At 47.0% G+C, this 14,441-nt stretch overlaps 1 protein-coding gene across 6 annotated transcripts in view; it reads right to left on the bottom strand.

The window, feature by feature from the left end:
* PHACTR1 (phosphatase and actin regulator 1) overlaps window positions 1–14,441 on the bottom strand; it is a 541,936-nt gene that overhangs the window by 9,739 nt on the left and 517,756 nt on the right. For all 6 annotated transcript variants that reach the window (XM_082344498.1, XM_082344499.1, XM_082344497.1 and 3 more), the window contains 2 exons: window positions 7,302–7,357; window positions 2,009–2,070 (listed from right to left, as the gene is read on the bottom strand). In XM_082344498.1, the coding sequence (XP_082200624.1) occupies window positions 2,009–2,070; window positions 7,302–7,357 (118 nt within the window). The remainder of the gene's footprint in view (window positions 1–2,008; window positions 2,071–7,301; window positions 7,358–14,441) is intronic.

The following is a 14,441-nucleotide window of genomic DNA, read 5'->3' on the forward strand; positions in this document are numbered from 1 at the left end:
CTGAAGAAAATGCCTGGTCTATGGCTATCAGCATCAGCTACTGTGTTTTATTTTTCTCAGTGTCTTAAAATTAAATAGAATGATATTGAGGAAATCCTCGGGCTGAGGGTAAGTAAGTGAAAAGCATCCACCACCACTGGCTTCTGGTCTTGGTGTGATAAAGGCTCCCGAGGAACAGAACGTGCCCAGAACCAGGAGGTGATACGGATTCCCTACCTGCTGGCACGCTCCACATCTCTGTTCACAAAACCAGATGTGAACGCTGTTTCTGGTCTCTCCCTTATAAACAGTTTATCCCTTCGCTCAGGCTCATTATTTCTAATTCCCCAAGCCAGTCCCAGGGGAGGCAAATGCTGAAATTACAAGGCAGTTTTCCTGGGAGAAGGAAAGAGGTAACCAGGAGGAGGAAGAGGCATTTATCTTGACTTGAGGACCTGCAAAAACCCCACCCCTAGCATTACCCCTCCTAGGGGAGACGGGTGTGGGAGGAGACCCTCTTCTCTCACCCCGTCCTGCCAAACTATGCAATTAGGCAAGCTTTACCCTGCAAAGTCGTATGCTCTTTTTAAACAGATGAGAATTAGGTGCATGTCCAAATCTTTCCCTATTACTAGTTTTTAGCAAGAAATCCTAAAGTTTAGGAGAATTTGGGGGTCCCAGCAATCAACTCCAATGAACTTTATGAAAATCTGATTAAACATATTTTCTGAATGTCTAGACCTTTCTGTACCAGAAACGAGGGGTCATCACCAGTCTCCTTTTGGTACCCTCATCATTTCAAAGACACACCTAGAATAATCTAATGCATCTCCCCCGGTCCCCCTCACTACTCAGTCTCAGGAAAAGGGATGCCCTGTGTCCAAAGGCTGGGTGGTCTTAAGGATGTAAGAGTCAGACCTTGACTGGAGTGAGGGCAGCGGGATGAAGTGAGGGCCCTTAGCTCTTGTTCTAGTTTCCCACCAGGGGACGCCAGCCCGTCACCGGCTTGTCAGGCCCTTGCTTATCCTACTCCTTTTAATTGGGATGGCGTTTGGCTTGTCACCAGATGTTTGGGATGCTCTAAGGGCAAGAAAGTGTTGAGAAACACAAATCATCACCTTATAATTGGTACGATATTCTAGGATCTCTGAATTTCTTCCTTTGCATAATATTTCTAGGGAGAAAAATCCATTAATAAACCTTTAAAAACTTTATTTTAATGGGTCTCTTAACTGTCTCTAAGCTTTGAGTATCTTTCTCTCAAGATGGTCACTGTAGGAGGCTGATGAAAAACACTCTAGTCAGACAGAAATAGTAGTATATCTTCTGTGTCATTAATTAAACTTGTCAACATCCTCCAAGAATAGCCTCAAATAAGAGTCTATTATCAAAGAAGCCACTCATAGAATTAGATCCACTTGGGTGTACATTACATTGCCAAGCCATCTATTTTGGGGGTTAAAAACATACAAAAATTCTAGCTTTCTGACTTTTTTATCTAAGTGCTTTTCAAACATCTTCATTAGATTTATCAATACTTTTAGCGTTTTCCTAATTCAGTAATTCAAATTGGATTTAGCATAATAGACTCAAATAGTTCTTAGGTAACAAGTCAGGAATAGTATCAGCAGAGACAAGGAAAACTCGCACTTTCCCAGGGTCATAGCAAATAACTGATACATTTGAACTTCTGATTTTGATAATGAATTTCCAATTGCCTAATGGGGTTACAATGAATTTTTAAAAACAAAATATTCACTGTAACTGCAAATATAATGCACCTGACATCAAGTTGCTTGGGGGTAGGCCAGTGTCACCAGCCAAAAGGACTGAGGGTCATGAAGCTGAGTGGACCACTGGCCCCTGGAGAGGTCCTGGAGAGTCCAGAGAGCCGCATGCCCTGACACCCGAGGAATGGAACCATTCATGTCACTTCCAATGGGCCAGGCAGCTGCAAGGCCAACACAGGGCACAGCAGGGGAGGGTGGCCCCCTGTCCCGCCCCAGCTCGGCACGGAGAACCGTCTCACCTTTCGAGTTAATCTCCTCTTGATCTCTCGTTTCTCCTCTTGTTCCTCTTGTTCATTCCGAGCTGAAAGAAACATTTAAGACGCTTTAGATTTTGGTAGCAGTGTCGCACAAAGGTGCACCTCTGCAGGTTCTAGGCCAAGCAACTCAGTTTGAAAAGGAGAGAGTTCCCGTCCCCTACCCTGGCCACCCTTTCTGCTTGTGGGGACACTTTCCAAACTGCCTGTACTGTTTCAGATGGGTGGTGAGTGGGTTCACCTTATTTTGTTTTACGTCACACGGGGTTTCAAGTCTGCAGGCCGAAATGCTGGGCCTAGAGGAGGGGCTACGAGGCAAGGAGGTAGGTCCTGAAAGAGTTGGGGTACTGTCTGCAGTGACAAAGGCATCCGGGGAGAGGCGAGGCTCCCTTCTTTGGACAAGACCTGGGCCTCACGCAGCTCTGCCTCAAGCCTCACAGCAACTGAAGGGGACTCACTGTGATGTGGCCCTGGTGCCCGGTGCCCCGCGTGGGTGGCACAGAAGCCAGGCCCCGCGGGGGCGCCTGCCACCTGCCACAGGAACAAAACGAGGCACGGCTGATGCCAAACGCAAGGCTGGAATTTCAAAACACTCACCTTTCACAAGCCCTGATTCCATTAGTTCTTTGAATCTTCCAAGAAGTCCACAGAGCGCGTGTGCGGCCACAGTGTGGGATACAACTGCCTACATTTAGACTTCTAAGGAGCGTCTTAGGAGAGCAGGCCCCAGAGCTTCAACCCTCTCAGCTCAATATGTGGGGTGACTTAGCATCAGGTGTGTAAAGCGCCGAAGGGAGCCGAGATCCGGAGGACAGAGCACGCGGGAGTATCTAAGTAACGCAGTGACCATGGGCACCTCACTTTCCTCCCAGGCCTTGCGATGGAAGCACGGATCGCAGCATAATGCTGTCTAACTTCAAGAAAAATCACGAACGTCAGCCTGGCCCCCATGCCTCTGCCTCTCGTCTACTGAACTGAGGGCGGCATCAGAGAGAGACCACCACTGCCGCTTGAGTTTGCACAGGCTGCATCAAAAGGGCCCTTGTTCCCTCATTTTGAAATCACCGTTGGAAATTATGGTTCCGTAACTCCGTTAACTTATCGCGCAGCGTGCACTCACCCTTGAGTGGTCTCAGTATAGGACAGGTCTTTGAAACGGGGACCCCCCTTGTGCCTAGAAGTGGGGTCCCCTCGCCCCTCCTGCCAGCCTGATGGCAGCAAGCACAGCCTCGGCCAACTCACACTGCAGGTGGCAGCACCTCCCGCCAGAAGGAACGGTGGTGGTTCAGAGCAGAACTCACGTCCTTGAGCGGTACCCCCGGGGGCACGGTTTGGCCAGTGTGACGGCCTCTGGTGACCAGGATCTTGGACCGGGGCAGCTCCAGAAATGGCCACATCCTGCCGTGGGCCGAAGTCCCCAGGGGTCCCCGCTGCCCCAAACCCCACTCGAGAGCTCCTTCCTTTGAATTGAAAGGTCCTCCTTCCCCCACCCCAGGGTTCCTATTAAAAATGAGAATTTAAAAAAAAAAAAAAAAAAAAGAGAGAATTTCTCTTGGGTAGAAACCTGTTCAACTAGGCAGCCATTACTATCTTAGTATGAACTAATGTATCAGAGAGAAACTGGGAGGCAGACTGCCAGCGCCAGAAGAAGGGAGGCCCCCCAACAGCTGCATTTGCAGGTGGGAGGGAGGTCGGAAGGAAAGGTCTAGAGTGGATGGTGAGCGCCCGGGGGGGCAGCTCGAGGGCACTGGGTTGAAATGTACAGACTTATAGCATATTATTAGGGCCAGGAGGGGCCCACGGGACCACCTAGGCTACTGCTGGTGGTTTGGAAATGAGGATAGGAAGGTCCAGGGGAGTGGAGCGGCTGGCCACACACTCCATGGCTAACAGACAGTCAGACAAACAGTCCAGCTCCTTTTCTTGCTTGGCTACGCTGCCTCTCCCCCCATCACATCTTGCTCAGTGCCAGCCCTCCTCCTCCTCCTCCTCACTGGTTACTGGCCTCAGACTCCGCTCGGGGCCGCCTCATCCTACAGGCCCCCTCCCGAGCCGTGAAGGTCGGCATCCTGCCCAGAGCACAGAGCCCTCATCGCCTACAGGTGTTCCTGAGGTCCCTCTGAGGGCTAGGGGCCCCAAGCTACCACCTATGGAATCTATACCTTTAGTTCAAAGCCATTTACAAACCCAGGGTCATGAATTCTCAGGCAGTGGGGACCAAGACAACCCCACTGGGCAAGTGGGAAGGGAGACCAGGAAAAGCCCTCGAGGTCATGGCCTGCTGCCACCATCACAGAGTGCACTGTGTGCTCAGAGGTGCCCAGGGTCTCACTGGCTGCTCAGTGGAACCAGTACTGCCCACAGGGCCGGGCGGCCTCGGGTGGAAGTCAGAGCCGGCTTGCAAAGCTCCACCGTCCAGCCAAGCCAGCGCTCTGGGCCTCTCTCCTGCACACTTAGAGATGTGGTTCATCCCTTGACTTAAAGCCCAGAGGATAATTCTCAGGATACACTGTTTGAGGGTGTTTTCTGATACCACTAAACATTTCTTGTTTAACAGTCACACAAGAGGGGCTTCCCTGGTGGCGCAGCGGTTGAGAATCTGCCTGCCAATGCAGGGGACACGGGTTCGAGCCCTGGCCTGGGAAGATCCCACATGCCGCGGAGCAACTAGGCCCGTGAGCCACAACTACTGAGCCTGCGCGTCTGGAGCCTGTGCTCCGCAGCAAGAGAGGCTGTGATAGTGAGAGGCCCGCGCACCGCGATGAAGAGTGGGCCCCACTTGCCACAACTAGAGAAAGCCCTCGCACAGAAACGAAGACCCAACACAGCCAAAAGTAAATAAATTAAAAAAAATAAAATAAAATAAGGTACCGCTTACTTTAAAAAACAAAACAAAACAAAACAATCACACAAGATTTAAAAAAGAGAAAGAAAAACCTCTTTCGGAAAACAAAATTGCAGAACGCAGGGAGGAAAAAAAAAAAAAATACCGACAGGAAAAATAAGCTCCTTTCCGAAAAGTTTTGCAACTGCGAAATGATGACCCTGCTTGAATTTGGTCAAGTGATCCTTCAACTTGCAGCTCCTCAAACAGGACAAAGACGCAAGAGGCAACAGAACGCGAGGGAGCTGTGGGCACAACTTGTAAGCCCTCGGCTCCCCTGAACCCCCCCCAGGCTCCCTAGACGCAAGTCACTGTCTCTAAGACCTGAGTGTCTTTCTGGAGCGTGAGAAAAACCTAACTCGAGGGGCCCGCCCGTTGCCTCCCAGGGATCTGGGCAGACGCGGCGTGGGAGCTGCTGCCTTCGGGAAGCCAGGTGAGCTGGGGGTTCTGTGCCTTCTCTTTCCAAAACCTGTGCCCTTGCCGAGAGAAGTGCTATCTTCCGAAACCTGAACAATTCCACAGACGTTTTGAGCCTCTTCCCATTTAAGAGTTAGGCTGGGGACCCCAGGTACCGTGCGGCCCCGTAAGAAAGTCGTACACAGTGAGAGGCCCGCGCACCGCGATGAAGAGTGGCCCCCGCTCGCCGCAACTGGAGAAAGCCCTCGCGCAGAAACGAAGACCCAACACAGCCATAAATCAATCAATCAATCAATAAATAAATAAAAATTAAAAAAAAAAAAAAAAAGAAAGTCGTACAGAGATTCCTTCAGCAGACCACGGATCCGTGTGAGGCACGTCTGGGGGAGAAGTTTAAAAGGAGAAGAAGAAAGCCCGTTCACCAGATTTCTGGCTTTAGGAACAAGCGGACACCTTTTTATTTTTCTTTCTCTCTAACGTAGACAATTTGTAATGGATCAGCTATCAAGTTGGGGCAGAAAGGGAGACGCGCCGGCCAAATGCTTCCCCAACCAGGAAAATCATCTGAAAGAATTCTAATTCTGTTTCACTGCAAAGCAAACTTAGAAACGTTTAAAGGCACCCCTCCGTTAGGAAGAACATAATCATATGCACAACTTCCTAGAGATCTGGGAAATGGGTGAGGTGCCCTCAGGACTGAGGAAGGTCAAGGCTGAAAGGAACAGCCACTGCGAGGCGAGGGCGTGGCCGAAGCCCGGAGCGGGGCGGCAGGATGCTGGTGGAGGCACAGGGCATGCAGGTGGGCGCCCTGGAGTACAGGTGCTGTGGGTCACGACACCGGCCCCCCCATCACAGCCCTCGCCGGTGACATTCAACAGCAAACCATTTGGTGCGGACCCAGTCACAAGGCCACAATGAGGAAGGAGAGAAAAGCAAAACCAAGAACACTTTTGTTTGCTCGAAGTGGAGATACCCAGCCACGCACACAGGGGCCTCACGTGACCGGGGCGTGGGTGTGTGCGCACGTGTGCGTGCGTGCACAGTACAGAAGTTCTGTAAAACTCTGCGTAGCATATATTTCTCTTTTCTGGAGCAAATCAGAAAGGGATAGACGTGTGGGGAGAAAGGGTCTGAATTAAACTAAAAACATCTGTTGACCATCTAGAGGGCAGTGTCGGTGAGAGTGTAGCATGATGAAGCTGAGAGGTTTTAGTTTTCAGTTGTTGAATATCTCCCCCTAAATTGAGGCATACTGGTTGGTGCCCATGAGATGCTTGATTTCTTTCAGCATTTTAAAAATAGGTATTTTAAGCACCACATGGACTTTCTGCACCTCGGCAAATATCTCTGTGTCCTGAACCAAACAAGAGGCTCGTTGACTTTTTCTGTCCACAGACACAGTGACAGCGAGTTTTCTTGAATGACAGCCTGGGCAGCTACACCAGCGGCCAGTTGTAGGAGGCCTGAGAGGAGGCCGGGAAGGATTTCCCCTTGGAAATGCTGAGACTTTAGGTTTAATGCTCAGAGAGAGGGGGGATTTTCTCACCAGCAGCTAGCTACAGTGGAAAGTCATGCTTTCTGGTTTTCGTTTTCAAACGGCTACTTGCCCTATTTTAGCCATCAATATCATATTTGCAGTTTTTCAGCCAATCTGGGTTTCAAGGTGACCCCAACTCTCACTTACGAGTAAGTTCTCTCGCTCAAACTTTTCAGCTTCTCTGACTTGGCAGCCCACTACAGGGCAGGTTCTTCTCGCAGACCCTGAGCTCCGCACGAACCAAGTGGATTCCAATTTGCTTGCTCTGTGGGGATGCCCTCTCAGATGTTCCAACACACAAGGGCGAAGCCCCCACCACCAGGGAGGGTTTCGATCGTTTCCACAGCAGCAGCGCACGGGAGAAACCCTGTGGCCTGCCATCAAACAATAACCAAAGCCACCACGAAGCAGCAGCGCTTGCCACGGGCTCTGTCACTTACGTTTCAAAATGTTCCTCTGCTCCAACTCCTCTGCAGTCGGCCTCTGGCTCAGTCGCCTGCGGAAAAAATCCAGGAAAAGTTTTTGGACCATATCATAGCCTCCTTGGGTCGTTAATCTCCCCGGCCGTCGCAGATACATGAGGCAGGGTCAGAGGCTGGAGTCCCTGTTCCATCCTGTGCTCTGAAGGACTGACGCTCACCACCAATGCCTCCCCAGTTCCTCATTTTCAGCCCCAGGAAAGGCACCCGACGTGACGTCACGGGGAGCTGAACCCCCTCCCTCCATCGGCCCCTCCCCAGCCCTGCTCCTCTGGGCCTCCAGGCGCGTGGACTCTTCTCACAGAAGTCCCTTTCTTTCGTGTGGCCTCCCAGCTTCGGGAGCATGGCCTCTGCTTTTCTCCCCCCGGCCCCGAGGCTAGAGCTTGCCTCTTGCATGCTTGTGCAGACTCAGAACACAAAGAGGCTCACGGCCCCATGGAGACGGGAGAGGGCACGTCTGTCTGCAGAGAACAACAGCTGCTCTTCTGGTCCCCACCCATCGCCACCAGAGCCTTATTAGACACAAGATGGCAAATGAACAGGAAGAGAAATGACACTTGGGGCCGGCACGTAATTTAGCCACAACAAGTGAAACAGCATAGCCAGGATGTGAACTTGCTAGGATGCAACAGCAGGGGGCAGGGGCAGACAATGGGCGGGCACCATGTAGGGACAGAAGTTGCCAGAGAATGGGAAGGACACTGAAGAGGAGACTACATGTTCTTAGAGATGCTTTTATGGATCTGACTCCAAAGGCAAGGGACACAAGAGCAAAAACAAGTGGGACTACATCATACTAAAAAGCTTCTGCACAACCAAGGAAATTATCATCAAAACAAAAAGGCAACCTACAGAATGGGAGAGGATAATTGCAAACCATATATCTGATAAGGGGTTAAAATCCAAAGTATATAAAGTGCTAATACAACTCAACAATAACAAAAAGCAAACAACCCGATTAAGAAATGGGCAGAGGATCTAAGTGTCCACTGACAGATGAATGGATAAAGAAGATGTGGCACATATATACAATGGAATATTACTCAGCCATAAAAAGAAACGAAATTGAGTTATTTGTAGTGAGGTGGATGGACCTAGAATCTGTCATACAGAGTGAAGTAAGTCAGAAAGAGAAAAACAAATACAGTATGCTAACACATATATATGGAATCTTAAAAAAAAAAAAAAAGAGGTCATGAAGAACCTAGGGGCAGGAAGGGAATAAAGACACAGACCTACTAGAGAATGGACTTGAGGACACAGGGATGGGGAAGGGTAAGCTGGGACGAAGTGAGAGAGTGACATGGACATATGTACACTACCAAATGTAAAACAGATAGCTAGTGGGAAGCAGCCACATAGCACAGGGAGATCAGTTCGGTGCTTTGTGACCACCTAGAGGGGTGGGAAAGGGAGGGTGGGAGGGAGACGCAAGAGGGAGGAGATATGGGGATATATGTATACATATAGCTGATTCACTTTGTTATAAAGCAGAGATTGACACACCATTGTAAAGCAATTACACTCCAATAAAGATGTTAAATAAATAAATAAATAAATAACCATAATATGTTTTTTTACAAGAAAAAAAAGGCTAAACAAAAAAAAAAAAAAAAAGAAAAGTAATGGGCAGAAGTTCTGAATAGACGAAGACATACAGATGGCCAACAGGCACATGAAAAGATGTTCAACATCACTAATTACCAGGGAAATGTCAATCAAAACCACAATGAGATATCACTTCACACGTCAGAATGGCTATCATCAAAGAGACCACACAAAACAAATGTTGGCAAGCATGTGGAGGAAAGGGAACCCTCGTACACTGTTGGTGGGAATGTAAATTGGTGCAGCCATTATGAAAAACAGTATGGAGATTCCTCAAAAAATTAAGACTAGAACTACCATATGACCTAGCTATTCCACTTCTGGGTATTTATCTGAAGAAGAGGAAAACACTAATTTGAGAAGATATCTGCACCTCCATGTTCACTACACCATTATATACAATAGCTAAGATATGGAAGCAACCTAAGGGTCCACTGATAGATGCATGGATAAGGAAGATGTGGCACATATATACAATGGAATATTACTCAGCCATAAAAAGAAACGAAATTGAGTTATTTGTAGTGAGGTGGATGGAGTTAGAGTCTGTCATACAGAGTGAAGTAAGTCAGAAAGAGAAAAACAAATACAGTATGCTAACACATATATATGGAATCTAAGGGGAAAAAAAAAAAGGTCATGAAGAACCTAGTGGTAAGACAGGAATAAAGACACAGACCTACTAGAGAATGGACTTGAGGATATGGGGAGGGGGAAAGGTAAGCTGTGACAAAGTGAGAGAGTGTCATGGACATATATACACTACCAAATGTAAAATAGATAGCTAGTGGGAAGCAGCCACATAGCACAGGGAGATCAGCTCGGTGCTTTGTGACCACCTAGAGGGGTGGGATAGGGAGGGTGGGAGGGAGGGAGATGCAAGAGGGGAGACATATGGGAACATATGTATACGTATAACTGATTTACTTTGTTATAAAGCAGAAACTAACACACCATTGTAAAGCAATTATACTCCAATAAAGATGTTAAAAAAAAAAAAAAGATGTGGTACATACACACAATGGACTATTACTCAGCCATGAAAAAGAATGAGATCTCGCCATTTGCAACAACATGGATGGACCTTGAAGGTATTATTCTAAGTGAAATAAGTCACACATAGAAAGACAAATCCCATATGATTTCACTCTTATTAGAATCTAAAAAACCCCAAAAGAAACGAACAAACACAATAAAACAGAAACAAACTCACAGAGATCAGATCAGTGGTTACCAGAGGGGAAGGGGACTTGGGGGGGGGGTGAAATGGGTGAAGGGGGTCACTGTATGGTGATGGATGGTATCTAGACTTTTGGTGGTGATCACATTGCAGTGTAAACAGCTGTTGAATAATAATGCTGTAGACCTGAACCTTATATTAAAAAAAAGAAAGAGAGAACCACATGCCCGGATAAAGTTCCAGGAATGATCACACAACGGACCTCAGCATCACAGAGATGTTTGTATTTCTGAGGCTCTTGAAAATTATTTAACAACCCTGCAGTTAATTATTCAGCATTCTGCTTCCCCCATTGGGGATGAAGTGTGTGTGAGATGAGAAAACTGTGGAAGGAGTTTGAGGCTCCTCTGAGTCCTCCAATGGGACTAAGGGGTAAAAAAGAGTGCTGTCCTGGCAGCAGCGGCTATAGTCCCTCCCCAGACAGTGGCAACTAGCGTGCGTTGTTGGCAAGCTGTTTACACCATGGACTCTGGAGACCCAGAGCGAAGATAAGAAGTCCACGCAGTGGCCAAGTGTAACTATCTTAAATCCAGCGCTCACTGACGTTGATTCTGTGATTCCCCAATACCATCACCACTTAGGCTGTAGATAGGGAATGGGCCTCAATGCCAGAGAAAGCAATTTTGATCAGATACCTGTCTGCAAACCCCACAGCACCCTGGAAACTGCTGGAAATGGTATTCCAAAGTGTTTTTAAGTTTATAAGAACATTTTCACGTCTATTCTTCATTTTCTTCTCAAAACATCCCATGAAGGGATGATTTATCCACGCTGATAAGGGCCCGCTGGGTATCTGGAAATTCACAATGCTAGAGGTTCCAAATTTGGACTCAGCAGTCTTCCCGTCCTTTCTAAAACAGCATTCTCAGACTGTAGGAAGAAACTTGAGATTACGCAACTGGGCAAGCTGGTGTCGTAGGTCTGGAATGCAACTCCTGACTCCACTTAGAATGAGTTTCTTAGAGGCTCTGCCTCACCTTTCACTTTCTTTTCCCTGAGAAAACTGGTTTCTTTTATAGGGATGCACAGCCACCTTTCTGGGACCATTTAGTAAAACCCAGGTTTTTACATGAAGCTTGGGTTTGGGGGCAGTATGTTTTGAAGAAGCCCTCCAGATTCAAGGTGGAGTTTGCATCTCAGAAGGGGGGGCCGGTGTTTTGGAATCTCATGCCCTGAAGTGTCTGCAGAAGGTTCCCTCACTGGCTTGTGCTAAGCAGTCCATGGATCCCGCGACCAGATGCGTTGCCTGGTTCTATTCTGGCCTTTCTGTTTTTGTTTTTCTTATGCGACATGTTCGAAGGGGACAAAACAATGAGTGACTGACCTCTAACCAGAGACAATTCTGCTATTAAGTAGGCAGCCTTATCATTAAACACACATGGTTTCAAATGAGGCCCTCTATTTATGTGTCATTTCTCTTGAAAGGGTCCGAGACCATCCAGGCTAATCACAGATAGAAAATGTAGCTAAGCCCTCCCGAAGGGCATGTATTATAACTAGTTGTTTTGACTTTGAAAATGAGATTCGGTAGGAAAATGATATTGCGGCTTAATGACAAAGTGCTAAACAGCTCAGGAGTTAGGGGACCTGGGTTCCACTCCTGGCTCTGCCCTGAACCCACCTGGACAAGGTATTGGACCCGCTCAGCCCTATGTTCTTTTCTCTGCAAATAATAGGAGTAATTGAAGAAGCTAATGCTGATTTAATGCCTCAGAAGTACAGGCATGGTTCTAAGAACCCCATGTATATTAATTCATTTAATCTTCAGGTCAGCCCCTTGAGGTAGTACTATCAGCATTTCCATTGTACAAAGGGGAAAAGTGAGGCACAGAAAGTTGCATACCTTGCCCCGGGTCACAGAACTAGCACAGGGCAGAGCCAAGACTTAAACCCAGGCACCCGGCCTCTATAGTCTGAACACTCTTAACCAGTGTATTAGTTTCCTATTGCTGCTGTAACAAAGTACCACAAATATAGTGATTTAAAACAACACAAATTTTTTATGTTACAGTTCTGGAGGTCGGAAGATTGGAATGCGTGTCTGGGGGCTAAAATCAAGGGGTCAACAGAGCTGCACCCCTTCTGGAGGAAGGGGAGAATCTGTTCCCTTGCCTTCTTCAGCTTCTGGAAGTTGCCCTGCCTTCCCTGTGCCTCTTCCAAGCCTGCAGTGTCGTATTTTCCAATCTCAGACTGACTGAAAGGGTTCTTGTGATAACACTGGACCCACCCAGATAATCCAGAATAATCTGCTCAACTCAAGATTCTTAATCACAGCCTCAAAGTCCCTTTTGCTATGAAGGGTTATAGGTTCATAGGTTTGGGGATTAGGACATAGATGTCTTTGGGAGGGGGAGATATGCTGTTTACCACAACCATAATACCCTACGAATCAGAAATTGCAAACTGATGTCCGGTGGGTTGCATTTGACTCTGCAAGTTCTTCTCCTTGCTCAGAGGTTACAGTTTTTTTCCACCTGAATGCCTTTAGAGAGGGTATGTTTGTTCTAGTTAGCCCGGTCCCCAAGGTCCCCAACGCTTGCTCAGATAATACCTGCCCTGCTTTCTTCCTTTCCAATCATTCCTGGCCCTGAGTTTGAGACCCCTGGATAAGATCATCAAGTCATAAGAATCCCGAATTTTGTTTTCCTTCTTTCATCCACCAATCTACCCAACGCTGACTAAGAACCTCACTGAGGACTGAGCACTGATAGTTCTTACGGAGCTCAAAGCCTAGAGGTGTACGTTAGTGATGAAAATTTGGTTAAAACTGGAGCCATACTTTTCAGGAGCTAGACTACAATAGAATACCCTCAAAACGGCCAGCAACTTGGACATGATTTAGACTCTCATGGCAGTTTAGATGGTGCCACCGACTCTCTCAGTGTCTCAGCTTGGCTAGCAAGAGGGTCAGCCAAAAACAGATCAGCAGATGTGTGCAAGGGGGGCTGGGCGCTAGGCAAAATTGTGAAGGTGATCATGTTTTTGTCAGGGTTCTGTCTCCTGGACCCTTCCCCTCTCAGGTTCTTGGAATTACATCATCACTCTTCCTATGTCATTCCTGTCAAGACCGGTTCTTAAAACAGATGCTATATACTTAGCCACATTCAAATGTAAATTCATTCATTCGTTTCACAAATTACTTATTGAGTGCCAGCTCTGTGCTGGGCATCGGGGTCCAGTGATAAGCAGAAACAGATCAAGGTCCTGCCCTTCTGGAACTTAGAGACTGGAAGGGGCTGGGAAAGGCAGTCATTAATCACATAGTGACAGGGGGATAAATTAGGAGTTTGGGATTAACATATACACAGTACTGTATGTAAAATATATAACCAACAGGGACCTACTGTACAGCACAGGGAACTATACTCAGCATCTTGTAATAACCTATAATGGAAAAGAATCTAAAAAAATAATATATATGTATATAACTGAATCATTTGCTGTGTACCTGAAACTAACACAATATTGTAATTCAACTATATTTCTTTTTTTAATTTAATTTTTTATTTTATATTGGAGTATAGTTGATTTACAATGTTGTGTTGGTTTCAGTGTTAGTTAGTACAGCAAAGTGGTTCAGTTATACATACATATATATATATCTCCACTCTTTTTCAGATTCTTTTCCCATATAGGTTATTACAGAATATTGAGTAGAGTTCCCTGTGCTATACGGTAGGCCCTTGTTGATTACCTATTTCAACTATATTTCAATAAAAATTTTAAAAAATTACCAAAAAAATAAAAAAATTAAAAAAATTCACATAGTCATAGAAAGAAGTATAAAACTCTAGTAAGAGCTTCCATGGTGAGGCATCTGGGGCAGTGATACCGGGATCTGACAAAATTAGGAGGTCAGGAGAGGCTTCCCAGAGGAAGTGATACTGTGTCTGTGTTCAGATCTGGAGGATGGAGGAAGCCAGGTTGCTGGAATGGACAAAGCAAGGGGAAGAAGGATGGTGGGAAACAAGCCAGGAGCCAGGCCATGTGCCCATGGAGGCTATGTTAAGGAATCTGATCTTCTCTCAAGGAGCAATGTGAAGCCACTGAAGAGTTTACATTTAAGGGTAAGAGAGGGGCGGGACAAATGAACATTTCAGATTTACAATAGATCACATTGTTTGTTGTACGGAGAATGGGTTGGGAGACGCAAGAGGCAGCTTGAATAGGAGCCTGGGAGGCTATTGCACACCTGGTAGAGGATGACAGACACCTGGGCTAGGCTAAGATGGTCGATGTACAAGTTCTTAGGG

The sequence above is a fragment of the Balaenoptera borealis genome, assembly GCF_965194805.1.
Source record: "Balaenoptera borealis genome assembly, chromosome: 12".
Lineage (NCBI taxonomy): Eukaryota > Metazoa > Chordata > Mammalia > Artiodactyla > Balaenopteridae > Balaenoptera > Balaenoptera borealis.